The 14,647-nt window shown below is 35.5% G+C and overlaps 2 protein-coding genes and 1 long non-coding RNA gene across 4 annotated transcripts; all 3 read right to left on the bottom strand.

The window, feature by feature from the left end:
* Positions 1–733: 733 nt before the first annotated feature.
* Positions 734–6,051, bottom strand: LOC140840174 (protein TIME FOR COFFEE-like). Of its 2 annotated transcripts, none has more exons than XM_073207347.1 (12): positions 5,614–6,051; positions 5,156–5,515; positions 4,883–5,037; positions 4,605–4,797; positions 4,236–4,509; positions 4,057–4,150; positions 3,876–3,965; positions 3,554–3,698; positions 3,382–3,448; positions 3,234–3,300; positions 2,788–3,147; positions 734–2,696 (listed from the first exon to the last, which is right to left on the bottom strand). In XM_073207347.1, exons 1-12 carry the CDS (start codon positions 5,708–5,710, stop codon positions 1,161–1,163), a joined length of 3,438 nt encoding a protein of 1,145 aa, XP_073063448.1. In that variant the 5' UTR covers positions 5,711–6,051; the 3' UTR covers positions 734–1,160. The 2 variants fall into 2 exon arrangements, with proteins under 2 accessions (XP_073063448.1, XP_073063449.1); XM_073207348.1 differs by having other exon boundaries at positions 4,057–4,117; positions 5,614–6,050.
* A 3,321-nt stretch (positions 6,052–9,372) lies between these two features.
* On the bottom strand, positions 9,373–11,486 carry LOC140840175 (ribosome-recycling factor, chloroplastic-like). Its single transcript, XM_073207349.1, has 6 exons — positions 11,302–11,486; positions 11,105–11,228; positions 10,909–10,978; positions 10,712–10,801; positions 10,295–10,402; positions 9,373–10,110 (listed from the first exon to the last, which is right to left on the bottom strand). The coding sequence occupies exons 2-6, from the start codon at positions 11,203–11,205 to the stop codon at positions 10,075–10,077; spliced, it is 405 nt and encodes a 134-aa protein (XP_073063450.1). The 5' UTR covers positions 11,206–11,228; positions 11,302–11,486; the 3' UTR covers positions 9,373–10,074.
* Positions 11,487–12,793: 1,307 nt separating this feature from the next.
* On the bottom strand, positions 12,794–13,916 carry LOC140838070 (uncharacterized). Its single transcript, XR_012119529.1, has 2 exons — positions 13,191–13,916; positions 12,794–13,118 (listed from the first exon to the last, which is right to left on the bottom strand). It is a non-coding gene; the product is annotated as an uncharacterized lncRNA (long non-coding RNA).
* Positions 13,917–14,647: the final 731 nt, after the last annotated feature.

Here is a 14,647-nt window from a genome sequence, read left to right as displayed (position 1 = left end):
ATGCCACGGTGGATAACCAACAATCTTATAGCAATCTTCTTTCAAGTGTCCATTCAGATTACAATGATCGCATTTCATGCTATCTTTACGTTGGTCATCCATCCTGTTCTGATTTGAGTAAAACACGGTTGGTGAAGGGTCAACAATAGACAGTGATCGATGAGATTCTTCCTGAGAAACAATTGAGAAAGCTTGCCCAACTGTAGGCAGAGGCGACATCATCAGTATTTGACTTCGTATGGCAGCATAACTCTCGTTCAAGCCCATCAAAAACTGGAGTAATCGATGTTGTTGATCATGCTCAACGTATCTTTTAGCTGCTGCACATTCACAAGATGGCAAAATGACTAAGGAAGCCAATTCATCCCAAAGTTGAATTGGCTTTAATTCATTACATTCTTCGGAGGAATCAAGTCCAAGATCTAAAAATCCATTCAGACGTATCTGGCCAGGGCGTCACCCTACACGTAGCATCCATGATTGGGTGCTCTAATCTTTCCCAAATAGAGACACTTGTTAAGTACAATGATATTATAAAGTTTATGTGAATTAACATACTGATTTAATTCAACAATCTTTATTTAATTATTAAACAATAGTATAGTAATGCGCCAACAAAGATATATTTCAACTGTGATGGCCTCCTCTTGAAAACATGTCTCGGCCCTTGAGACTTCGGAAAGGAAAATTGGTGCTTAAATTCAGGATGAAAAAGATAAAACATGTTTACACGTATCATAAAATCCACACGGCATATCTTTCCTCGAGGACAGAAAAACAAGTGTCATGGTCCCACCTATCACAAGTTGAATAATACAAGACAGCCGAAAATAATGAAAGAATGGGGATGACATGATAAGCACAATCAAGTCCTCGCACACCAAAGGTGTAAAAATATATTCGAAAACAATAGGATTAAATAGTATTAATTTCAAAAAAATTCAACCCGAAAAAAATTTGAATATAACTTGACGTAATATGTGGTTCTAGTATAACCAAACTTCCAAGCAAACATTTTTTTCAATGCCATATCTTCCACACGCAAAGCCCCAACATGTAAATATCAAGTGCTTCTCGCTCGTCAACTATACACTACCTGTCAATATGTAGTTCCGGCTCACGCAACGGAGAGGGTTTGACGATAAAGGTTCTCGAAAAATTCAGTTCTTGAGCTCCGAGAGTTGGCCAGCACATGTGCTTAAGATGGATGGCACGTTCCCTCGACAAGCAGGGGAGGACTTCTGGCTGGGTCCGTCAGGAGAAGCCTCTATCTGTTGGGATGTTAATGCTGAGATTGTTGAGTCAGCATTGACGACATTGGATCCCGTTCTTTGGCTGCCACCTGCGTTTTTCGAGATAGAGGAGTCAGCTGTCGACCCAATTGGTAGCACTGGCTGCTTGTTGGCGACAATTTGCTGCCCTTGAGGTGTTGCAGCAGAAACCGAATGACCCCCGAAAGAACTTTTTGGTTGGGGGATGTTTATCAGGCTTAAGTTTGCAGTTTGAGATATCGCTTCAGGAGCTGCGGATCTAGGCAAGTTCTTCCAATGGTGAGGATATGATGAATCATCGGTTTGAACAGAAACTTCTGAGAAAAAAGAGTTTTGGAGGAAACTACCAGGAAGGAAAGATCCAGGCAGTACGTTACCGGTTGAGGCGTTAATTTTACCTGTTCCTGTCTGTTGCATTTGCTGCAAATAATGCTTTTGCAGTTGAATCGATTTCTGCTGATGCTGATGAAGGTTCGGTAATACACCAGATGCCTGAGCAATTGAGGATGGAGGGAACGGCTGTTGGTTTCCACTTGCAACGGAAGGAACAAAATTGACACTTCCAGCTAATCCATCAACTATGGAAGTTCCCATCATGGAAACAGGAGACACATCGTTGGTGGAAGTTTTACGACCATGGGTTTCTGACTTTCCCATGATACGTTTTAATCCACCATCGATCTTTGCTGAACCAATTGCATCTTTCCCGTCAGATGTCTGAAAATTCTTCTGTTTCGCCATCTGGTAACCATTCCAAGCCATGTCAGGTAGCACTGGGAAGATAGCAGAGTTTTGTGCCATGGAAGAGAAGTTAAGGGGCGGACATGATGAAGCATTTAATCCAAACGACGCGGCGAAAGGTCCAGGGATGAGTTCAAATCTATTTTCAGTACTCCTTTGCTGTGTATCGGTATACAATGCGCTACCTTTCCTTCCAATTTCTTGGGAAGACTGGCTGGACGAATGAGATGGTGGGAATTGCTGCTTCTCTGTCTGTATTGAATGTGCAGCTGCTAGACTACGATAATTATTGTCAGCGATTTTTGTACTCGACAGCTTCTGACTTTGAGAAACACTGAACGTTGTAGATGAATAAAGAGAGGAGTGGAATGAAGGCAAAGGAGGGGAATTCACTCCTTTAAGCTGAGGCATAGCCATGTTTGTTGAAATAGGAAATTGACAGCCATTGTTTTGCAGCACAGCCATATATGGAGCAACTTCGTTTGAAGCCAAGCTTGGAATACTGAAGCTCGTAACAGCTTCTTCTCCAGGTAAGGGCAAGTTTACAGAAGGTCCCCCAGCTGAATTAGAATGCAGAGACATGTTGCTACTAGCAAAAGCAGATTGGGCCGGTCCAGAGGATTTAGCGGGTGCCATCACCGGCGTTTGATGGTTACCAAGTGGGAAGATAAAGGCAGGATTATGCTACGAATCACAAGGAAAAATACATGAAACACAAAAAATCAGAGCTGTAATTGTGATTTAAAGATTCAAAGGCAAAGAGTACACGACTAACCGGAAAATTATTGGCTGTGGTATGGAGTGAAGACTGTTGAAGCATTAGCTCTTTATTTTTTGACGAAATCAAAGCCAAGGGAACTTCAGAGCCTTTATCTTTTCCATTTACCACAGTAATAGCACCCAGATTCTGATTTCCCTGACACGCACCGATTGCAGGGCTTCCAGGAATCAACCTTTGCGTCGGTGGCATGGTATTTGGGTTTAATGGCATGGTTCCACATAAAGTAGCGACACCAGTAGGCCCAGACAACAAAGACTTTGTGATAAGTTGCTGATGTTGTTGGATACTGCGGGCAATGTATTGTTGAGTTGCACATTTCTTTGGAGGCGGCTGTGAGAATGTGAATTTTGGGGGCTGCAAATTTTCCATGTATTTGGCAAGTTAACACATAACTGAAACAAATACATAAACGTAAGTTCTAAAATCCCCATCTATAGTACCTGCATTGCAATAGGAAATCTGGTACTGTCATCCATGGGTAAAACTGCTTGCTGAGATAGCATATATCTGCATATGAACTGGCTGAGCCACGAGCAGCTTCGATTAAAAAAATAAATTAACAAAACCTCTCAAAGATATGCAACATACCCTGGATGGGGTAGAACACTAGGCCATCCACCGAGAGAAATTTGGAAAGGTGACGAGGAAGTTTGCACTGCGAAGAGAATGTTCCGTTTAGCCGAAAATATATCTCCGATGTGCAAATGACCAAGTCGATTTACGAACAAATAAATTCTTATTCAGAAATCAGAAGCCTTACATTGATTTTTCTGCTCCTTCTGACCCCGCAGCAGTTGTTTCCCACCATCTCTGACACTTGATTTATCATAGTGCTTTTCCAAATCAAGCTTCGGCAAGCGATTGATTGCCTCTACGGGATCATCCCTTGAAATTGTTTCACTCTTCTGTATTAGAGTACGCGGAATAGTCTCGATCAAATTAAACAAAAAAACTATAATGATTTTAAATATAATAATAATAATAATAATAATAATAATAATAATAAAATATAAATATATAAATACAAATAAATTAAAAAACCCTGGTTAGAAAAAAATGAAACGCATGAAAGATCTTCACACCTTGTGAACATCGTAAGCCTTATATTTAGGAAAGGGGGCCATATCACCCAAAACATCTTTTTCCGCGGATGACGTTAAAGGTGGAGGAACCTGTCAAAAATACATTTATCTCCAGTTTTTTCTCCTTCATATTTTCAGTATTTATATTTCAAGAAAAGTATTTTTTGAACTCAGTACTCACCATTAAATCAATCTCTAACTTGGCTTTCTTCTTGGTCTCAACAACAATCGCGGGATCGTCCCCGCCAATTCCACCATAAAAATAATCAGATTTGCTGAGAAGACGGATGACAAATAAATATAATGGTAAAAGAGACAAGGATAAGTAAGAAACAAAGAAGAAAATTGAGGAATGCTCACGCTCTAGTCACTTTCGGATTCTGTACTTCATAAGCATCTACTTTAACACATGATGGCGATTCGCTTTCTTTTGGAGACATCACTTTTTCTATGTTCAAAAAGCCATCTCCACGCTGTGGAGCTGAGTCATATTGAAATTTCTCTCTCTCAATTCCTTCGTCTTTCTTAATTTCCGCCATTGAATAATCCACAGCTGTTTCAGGATCCACTTTTATTAATTTCCCGTAACAACGTAAAAATGTTTTATTCTCATCTTTTCCACCCTTTGTCAACCCTGCAATCCACCACAAATTATGAACTGACATTTGGAGAAACAAACTTCGAAAAACTTTCGATTAAACACACAAGGGAAAAAGAACGGCGACCGACCTTCATCAGCAGCGTTTACGCTATCTTTATCAAATTTTTCTTCGTTTTTGGAAGACTGAGATAGAGATTGAGATTGTTTCATAAGATCGAACAGAGCTTCGACGACCTCGATCTCTATGTCATCTTGAATCTCTGAAGAAGGCCTTGGAGTGATTGTACTCTTTAAAGCACGTGCTCTTGGCTCTACAGTTTTCTGCAAAACCATACGGAAAACAGGAAATCCCAGTCAAGCAACCTCACTAATATAAAATTATCAAAAAAACCATATAAAAGAGTACCGTTATCTTTCTCATAGAAGCACCGGAATCCGGTGAAGATGCGCCGCCGGCACAAATGTGACTCGCCGGAGAAGATGAAATTCTCCGGTGACTCGAATCCTCCCCAAATTTCCCGCTGCTTGAATTACGGTAATCATGAAACCTCTTTATTGAAGCTGTAAAGAATAACAAAGACAACCAAAATCAATCAATAGAAACAGATTAAGATAAAATAAAAAGTTAAAAGCCAAAAAGCTACCAAAGACCTTAAAATACTTATGTTTAACATCGTACTTGAACGAGCTCTTCGAGGAATGAGAACACCGATCGTCTCATCCACGGAGGCTCTGAGCACAGGGGAGGACCAAAGAGTACGGAGGTTTCGTCGCTTATTTGAAAGAGACGAAGACTGAACTGATGGCTGAGCCAATCTACTAAGACAATGAATTCTCGAATCTTCCTCGTCTTCAACGTAGTCCTCATCACTCGCGTCAGTAATCTCGTTCTCCCTATAACCTTCACCACCAATCTTCTGCTGCGTCGCGTACTTCTCAATCCTGCGTCTCTTCGGAAACTCCCGATCTCGATCCTTCTTCTGCAATCGTTCTCGATCTCCTAACCTGACATCTTCATGCAATTCCATCTCCCTTTCCTCTTTTGAATAAAAAAAATCAATCAAATAACAGATTCTCGAAAATAACTAAACAAAACAACAATCGAAATACATAGATTTCAAAAGAATTTCTCCCAACCAGCTGAATCTTTCAGAGAGGTGACTCTCTGTCGCCTCCTCGACAAACCGTTGGCGGAAGAAGTAGTAGAAATCCTCAAATCTCTGCTCCTCTCCATTACACAGCCAATTTCCTCCCAACAATCACATAATTCGCTCGATTTCCAGCCATCTCACCAGCCAAAATGAACAAAAACAGAAAAAACCGATACACCGAAATCTGCTAAAAACAGTCGGAGATTCAAAAACTAAACAGAATTCGTGGAAAATCTCCACTTTGCAAAATCTCTATCCTCTCTCTCCTTGCTTTGAGTGCTGTTTCTCTTCTTCACTTTTTTCTCAGTCTCTCTCTCTCTCTCTCTCAAGTCTTTATCTAATCTGTTTTCTTTGTCATATTTAACTCTCACGCGAAACCTACTGCATAAAGCTAGATGAAATGAACCGCATCGATTTCTCCATCTCCCTCTTCACCTCATATTCACCCTTGGATCTAATCTTCGTCTGACGGTCACGATCATCTCATGACTACGTGGCAGTTTATGCCACGTGGTTCATTTACTATCTGATATATATTAAATCTGCGATATATACGACAATATATTATTTTACGATCCTGTGCGCTCTTTTCTCTTGTCTTTTACATTTAATAATTACTAATAATGTTTATATTGGAGTTTTTTAAATAAAGCAGCTGGCATAAGATTCAAAGCGTTCAACCCTTCAACATAATATGATTGTTAAAATAACTTGCATAAAGTCAAAATTAATTTAGAGTATTACGATTTTACAAATTTTTATCTGTGATACGCGTCAATCCTACCGATATTCAAAAAGAGTAATACTCTTAGCATAAAAAATAATATTTTTTCACGGATGACCCAAATAAGAGATATGTCTCACAAAATACGACTTTTGAGACTGTCTCAAACAAGTTTTTGTCGTTAATTTAAAAGGTGAATTAAATTAATTTTTATTTTTATGACAAAGAAAGAGGTTAAACGAATAACCATTTAAATTAATTTGACTTTTATCCAAGTCATTTAATAATCATATTAGAAAAAAGAAAATGAACACAAACCCTTTGCTAAATAGTATTTTTCATGTCTCCGATGATAGTATTAACATAAAAGGTCATTTTGACTTTTTCCATAGGTTTACAAAATACAATTTCCCCAATAAAAGTACATTTAATCAATTTAATGACATTACTCGATTATATATTGACATGATCAATTATGATTCTCCTTTCGATTGTGATAATTACACAACCTAACAGTCAAGTTAATTCCTTTATCAATAGGGATATTATTCACAATTTTTATTTATTTATTAATTATTAATGATCCCTTAATATTCATCACACGGATTTATATTATATAATATTTACAATTATATTCATAAATCTAATGAATCTATATATTATACATTTTGAGGCAAAAACTTATGTCAGACGATCTCACGAGTCGTAATTGATGAACAGATATCTTATTTGAGTTATCCATGAAAAATATTACTTTTTATGTTAAGAATATTATTTTTATTGTGAATATCAGTAGGGTTGAAGCGTCTCACAGATAAGTATTCGTGAGACCGTCTTACAAAAGACATATTCTATGAACGGTATGTTCTCGTTTGACTGCCTAGGAATATACTATATATTGCTTTTTATTAAATCGTGATATATTAATTAAAAAATTTAAAGACTGATTTACGGAATAAAGGCATAAAATCCGATTTCACTAAAGTACTTATCCATGTTTAATTATTGAGATTGAGATATAGTTCAAGATTGAGTCGATGTAATATTGGATGCCCTAAACATTTAATATGTGTAAGGAGAAATTCATTCATACACCAATCGGGACAAACGACATGTCCAAACGGGATTACTCTTTTTGCAGAATGAACCCCACAAATAATTTACTCTTTGAAGTAAATTTAAATAAATTTGCAAATTACTGTTGATAAGATTTAATTATATGTATATATAATATACTAGCATAATGTTTGGCACGTGACTGTCAAAATTTCAAATAGTAATTCAATGGAGATCTAATCATGTCTCGTGGTTTAAGTGTGGGTTGGTTGGGAAGTAGTTGAATGATGTTAAAGTGGAGATGATTAGTAAAAACACTTGATTAATTACAATATTTTTGAGTTTTTTTAAAATATTTATATTTTTGATAAGTTTAATTTTTTGTATTCAATTTTAGGGATAATAAAATTTGTTTGATAGTAAGTTAATTGTTCAATCCAAAAGAGGAGAAAGAAACGCAGATATGCATTACACCGGTTGGGATCAACTAAAAAAAAATTGTCATTTCTTTAAATAATTTGTCATTGATGTTAGCTCAAGGTATAAGTGCTTCATGGCTAAATTTATTTTTTTTTCTTGTGATAGAGACCTCTGTGCAGTATTCTGGTTTGAGGTTTTTGCTTTATTATTTTGGATATTTGAAGCGTTGTTCCATGTTGTCAAAAATTTATTAGAAAGTTTTTTATTTGAAATAAGGATTATTTGAAAATGGGATTGCTATGACCAAAAAGATGGTCATTTTTCCCGATGTATGAATAAATATGATGGTATGTTTTTCCGAGTTCCCTGATCATATTTAGCATTATTACTTTATTCAATTGAAAATTTATATATTAGTTTATGAAAACATTGAATTAGTGAAATTTCTTTGACTATGTCTGCTGTGATTATATATATATATATATATATATATATATATATATATATATATATATATCCAACTCCATTTTATATTTGGGTATTTAATTGTGAATCTGATATTGACACAAAATATTGGCACAAAATATGACAATTCCGATATAATATGTCGTTATATCAGTATAATATCTTTTAAATTAGGTACATAACTTGGTAATGTGAGTATAAATTTTGAGTGGGATAACAACATCATTGACAAAATATAATAATTCCGATATAATATATTGAAATTCCTGTGTTTAATCTTTCATTGAATTTGGTAAATAACTTAGGAAATGGAGTATAAATTATGAAGGTTATCGTCGTGGTGGATCTAAGATCATATGTATTAACTAGTTAAACGTAAGAAAACAAATAAATTATACTAACAACATTGTATTATTAGCACAAACTATGATAATTCCGGCATAACATATCGCAATTCTATTGTAAGCTCAGTTTGATAAAATCAACTTACATTAAATTCAGAAGTTTGACAATGTTTTTCTAGTTAAACTGATCTTATTTTTTAAAAGTATAAATTCATCTTACACTAAATTTTTTCTTCCGAAAAGTCAAATTCACTAAATTGAAAAAAGAAAAAAGAAAAAAAGAAATTCGGAATTTAAAATTAAGTACATTACTTTTCGTTTTCTTAATTGTTTCTGATGCTGAAAACAATGACCGAAAATAAAGATGACCGAATGTAGAGATCAAAATGTTAATGGTTCCACGTAACCTGGAGTTATATATATAACCGACAATCCTCTCCTTTGAGCTAATTTTAGGGTTGAGTTAGGTCCAAGTTCCCATCTTAACATGGTATCAGAGCCCAGGTTCCACTGTTATGTGTTAGACTGCCTATAATTAAGCCACCCGTTCTGTCCATAATTGGGTCATTTGTAAACTCCACGCTCCAAATGTTCATTCCTGGACGTGAGAAAGGTGTGTTAATTGTCCCACATCGATTGGATAAATAACTTGGAATTATGTCTATGGGTTTGGACAATCCTCCTCCTTAAGCTAACTTTTGGGATTGAGTTAGGTCCAAATTAAAACTAATTGAGTTAGGTCCAAGTTTCAATTTTAATACAAAAATTTGTTATATTGTCGGTAATTCCTGAAAGACGCGAGAAAAAGGGACGCAATGGGCGGAGGTCAAATTTTAAGTGTTTCCGCTATAAGTTGTTCAAAAAGAGGAAGAAGCTTCCATGAGTCTGTGATATGAGATGAGTACCTTCTCCTTTTGTTTGTAGATCGAATCAATCTTCTTCTTGTACTCGTCTGTCACTCTCTGCATACCAAGATTCAAGAATCCAATTTTTATTAGGAGTAATTGGATTTTGATTGTGAAGAGAAAAGATGGTCAGACAAATCTTACTGATGCGAAGTGATATTGAATTATAAACCATATAACAACTCCTAGTTCAAGGTAATGAAAATGAAATGGGTTAGGATTTCCATGTTGCTCGACTACTTGATGAAAATCAACTAATCTAGGTACCTGCAAATCACCTGACAGGTCCAAGACCCATATTTAAATGTAAAAGGCAACTCAACTCATAATTTCTCAGAAAAGCAGCTATGGAACTATTCAGTTCTACATATGGCACATTTAAACAGGCCCTGGGTAAATGAAAAAGCAGTTTGTTTAACAAGGCCATACAAACACTGCTATGCAAAATTTCCCGCTACCTTTCTCCTCTCAGCCGTCAGCTGTGGTAGTGTAATCTTATAACTTCTCCGTCGTTATTTGGAGTCAATCCAAGATCAGAACTGACAATTGCCTTCTCTGTTTCCTTCAAACTGAAAACCATCTGAATCAAAATTGTTGGATCTGATTGGAGAGTTGAAACAAATCATATCAAAATTTCAAAGCTACTTAGCTTATTCGCATAGCTCGTCCAGAGCGTATTATCTTGATAACAAATAAATAAGATGGATTAAGAAATGTGCAAAAACTCTTGCAATTTGGACTCAAATACAGCACCAAGATATATCCTGATTTGTCATATGGCTGCACCATGAGAGAACTCGAATTCGGTGTACTGATATGAACTATACTCTTAAGGGAGACAGGCGTTCCATAATACTCGACCTAGAAAGATGAAGCATCATAAGACAAATAATATTCTGTCAAGAAATTCAATTTTCTATTTTAAGATAGGTTGCACAGATGTCAAAAGTTCAAGATTGCAAACACTAGATAAACTTATTTTCAAGGAAACATAAACAATGGACGGGAAAAAGAAGGCTGAATTATCTCATGAGGGAAAAAAAGTAACTCACTTTATCTACAAAAAGAAGGCTGAGCAAATAATCTCATGAGGAAAAAAAAAGTAACTCACTTTATCTACAAAAAGAAGGCTGAGCAAATAATCTCATGAGGAAAAAAAAAGTAACTCACTTTATCTAGCATTACTGCGCTGGCTCTGCCCGTTCTTATGGAACTGAAACTGAACCTCACATTTTCAATAGTTTTTTCCATTCTTTCTTTCAGAAAACCAGAGCATAAAATTTAACGCATAGCTTGTTACAATAATTCCCAAATCCGAACGAAACATCCAAAACTATTAATGAAACAGCTTATAGCCATTTTCTTACAACATCCTTCTCAATAATAGATTTCTCCGCCTCTATTTCTTCAATAGTCGCGCACTTCAGCACCCCACATCTACAAATCATCAAACCCAGAACGAACAAAAAAATAAATAATTAACAACAAGAAGCATTCTCATTTGGTGATACCATCCCACAGAATAATACACAGCTTCCAGACAAATATTTCGACCCAACTTGCCTCTTGTTCCGTGACTGTTTAACAACCAAAGGCTTCCCAGAAAACCCTCTTGGCCCCACCTGAAAATTTACGTAGCTATAAGACGCACTCCAAGAACCCATGCTCCCAGATTTTGGAAAAGAATCTGCAGAGAAGGCTAAAGTATGAAACTCACGCAGAGACCAAAAACACAACAAGAAAAGAGATTTCTCACCGACCTGGGATAGAAGAGTAGCATATGGAGCTTATGTGAGATGCAGGCGACAATGCCTCGACTTGGTGGTGAAAAAACCCGTTCGACAAAATGACTAAGTGAAGTAAAGCATATGAACAAATTTTGGGAATAAGAAGGAAAATCTTTCTCGGAGGGATGGGTTTAAATTTCTTAAAAAGGGCGGAAATAATATTAACGATAATATTATTATTAGTATTAATATTGATATTAATATTATCATCAATAATAATAGTATAATAATAAATTCAAAGTCTGATTAATATTTCTCGAAAATGAGAAAAGAAGTGTGGATGTGAACCATGTGAATTTGGGATTCCACGAACTCACAAAAGAGAAAATCGAGGTGAAGATTATGATTTGATCACTGCAGATTTGAGATTTCTCCAACTCAAAAAAGGAGATCAGAATCAGATAGGATATGAAATTTGAGAACGTTGCCATCTCTACTCTCAGGCACGTTGGCAATCTTCCCTGTTTGACACAGATAAATCCAATTAATTCACATGGAACTAACTCATGTGAGTATTATCTCATAATATGATGGATGATCAAGATTTGTTCATATATATATAGGACCTATTTTTTTTGAAATTGTATGTGTAGCAAGATCTCACCCGTTGAAATAAAATGAGAGTAGTGTCCACATAAGTAGGACATCATCTACCGAAGAAATGGTTAAAAAAGGGTAGACAATAGCCAATAAAAAAAATTTCTCCATCTAAATAATCCCCTAAAGAAAATGACAAAAAATTGTGTGAGACAGGTCTCACAGGGTCATATTTGTGAGACGTATATCTTATTTGGGTCATCCATAAAAAAGTATTACTTTTTATGCTAAGAGTATTATTTTTTATTGTGAATATGGATAGAGTTGACCCGTCTCACAGATTAAGATCCGTGAGACGGTCTCACATTGAAACTCACTCAAAGAAAATTATGTCATAAAACGTGAGTTAAAGTTTAATAATAATAATAATGTACTTTGAATTATGTATGGTTTTTTAAAAAAAAAAACTAAAGTATAAGCAGAATTTCGGAAACCAAAAATTCTAGCTTCTAAAAAATCATTTTTTAAAACATCTTTTGTGATAAAAAAATGGTAGTATTTACAAATACTCGCAAACATTATACTTTATAATAAAAAACATTTTTTTAGTATATTGACTCCTACAACAAAAAACTCTGAACTAACGAGATTATTCAGGATTGTAGATTGAGTTGAGTCTCATGAGTCGGATGACTCATATTATAAATATATATAGAGTAGCTATTTTGTGAGACGGTCTCACGAATATTTATCTGTTAGACGAGTCAATCTTACCAATATTTACAATAAAAAGTAATACTTTTACCATAAAAAATAATATTTTTAATGAATGACTCGAATAAGAGATATGTCTCACAAAATACGACTCGTGAGACCGCCTCACACAAGTTTTTGTCACACACACACATATATATATATATATATATAAAAATTAGAAGTCATCGATGCATAAAACTTACGTGATTAATTGCATATTTATTTTGGTCTTTAGTCCAAATAATAGACATGCAAAGAAACGCCAGAATATTTCAAATGGCTACCAACCCTATCCACGAAACATTTGTGATTAAAGTACGTTCATTCTTTGGCTTTTCTCACCAAACAAAGCTACCAACCCCCTGCAAATTCAGTTATATAACAGGATCTTCTTCTTCTTTTTGTGTTCAACTGCTTCTACTCACCTCGCGAGCTAGCTGTAAACCCCCGCAGATTCCTTCGTCTCCCCAGAATTTCGCCGCTGTGCAGTCATGGGCCTGGCGAAAAATGAAGGGTTCCTCTTGATTTTCATGGCTTTCTCGGGATTCACAATGGGCGCTACTGTGTACCAGGTGGGTGAATCTGCAGGATGGTCTGTCGCCGGCAATGTTGATTACGGCAAATGGGCTTCTTCCAAGACGTTCCAAGTTAATGATACTCTTCGTAAGTTGATTTCTCTACCTGAGTAAATTCTTGATTTGTTCATTTAACTCCACAAATTTTTCATCTTTTAACAAATAAAAAATAGATTCTAATTTCAATGTTTACACATTTTCAACCCTAGATATTAAAATCCTAATACAAATTTTCGATTCTGCCGCTCAATCATACAAAAACTTACTTCAATGACATGTTCAGATGTAACCATTGACAAATTTTAACATAGCCTACATCCATAACATATCGAAAGAATGGCTCAAACATTCATGCATTAGGCCAGATTAAGAGTATAAAGATCATTTTCTTGTACTGTTGTTCCTCTTTGTATACAATTCTAGGGCTAGTTCTCTACATACTTCACACCAATCTGCATAGAACTCCGCAACAGTATATAGGTTTGCCATTTGTTAGAGCCCACAGACACAAAGCCGAAGAAAATATTAAAAGGGATTGCCAGTTGATAAATAAAGCATGTATAATATGAGGTAAAATTTCAAGAAAGCCGCAACATTCTCGTTGGAGAATAAATAATCAACAACTCTTAAGCTGCATTTAAACGAAGGATTTAATATAGGTAAAAGAATTTGATTTGAGGAAATGGTTGGAAACTTGGATTTCATATGATGCCAATATTAGGCGTACGTAATGTTTATGCAAAAGGATAAATTGAGCGGGGATGAATTAGAAATCTCGTCTCGAAAGAACCCATACAACCAAATGATTGGATTCAAATGATTCAATCTAAACACAAATTTAGCACATCGAATGACGATTAACACAATATGCATACACCCTGTTATTTGCAACACCTTCACTCTTGATACATATAAAAAATTAAATTATGTAATTTAAACTAATTAAAACAAGATCAAGATCTAATATATATTTCATTTATATATCAACTGAGCATAAGTCTTCATACAACAAAGATCAGGTCCTTCAAAGACACACCAAAACCGATCCGTGCTGATAGAAAAAGCCCAATTGCTGCAAAAGTTGAAGCAGCAATCATCATATTTATTAACATAATATTTACAAATCATAATCTATGTAATTGATTAAATAAATTTGAAATACAAACTTAGAAGAAATTTTGTTTCTTCAATTTTTTCCCAAGCTTTCTCGTGCGTGCGCCATTCTTATTCGGTAGTTGGCTAGTTTTTTTTTTTTTTTTCAAATTGGACTTTAAATATACATACTCAGGCCTAAAATATAAAAAATATCTGCTGGGGTTATGCCCAGCTTTGCCCACATTGTTCTCCGCCCCTGCACATATGCTCGCATTATTGAAAGAAAATCGGCTTGGGATTAGTTATAATCATGCATGCTCACGATTAGCTATAATCATGCATGCTGACTTTCTTCT

This window comes from Primulina eburnea, chromosome 8 (assembly GCF_022965805.1).
Source record: "Primulina eburnea isolate SZY01 chromosome 8, ASM2296580v1, whole genome shotgun sequence".
NCBI lineage: Eukaryota > Viridiplantae > Streptophyta > Magnoliopsida > Lamiales > Gesneriaceae > Primulina > Primulina eburnea.
Note: the sequence above shows the minus strand (reverse complement) of the source record. Positions and strands in the feature narration are given on the sequence as shown.

Coding starts and splice junctions, on each gene's coding strand:
- LOC140840175 (XM_073207349.1), bottom strand. CDS start 11,205: ATGGGTTCTTGGAGTGCGTCTTATAGCTACGTAAATTTTCAGGTGGGG. Junction 10,403..10,711: donor GCGCAGTAATGCTAGATAAA/GTGAGTTACTTT, acceptor TCATCTTTCTAG/GTCGAGTATTATGGAACGCC. Junction 10,111..10,294: donor ACAAATCAGGATATATCTTG/GTGCTGTATTTG, acceptor GATGGTTTTCAG/TTTGAAGGAAACAGAGAAGG.
- LOC140840174 (XM_073207347.1), bottom strand. CDS start 5,710: ATGGAGAGGAGCAGAGATTTGAGGATTTCTACTACTTCTTCCGCCAAC. Junction 4,798..4,882: donor CTTCTATGAGAAAGATAACG/GTACTCTTTTAT, acceptor ATGGTTTTGCAG/AAAACTGTAGAGCCAAGAGC. Junction 3,966..4,056: donor AGTTAGAGATTGATTTAATG/GTGAGTACTGAG, acceptor TATTTTTGACAG/GTTCCTCCACCTTTAACGTC.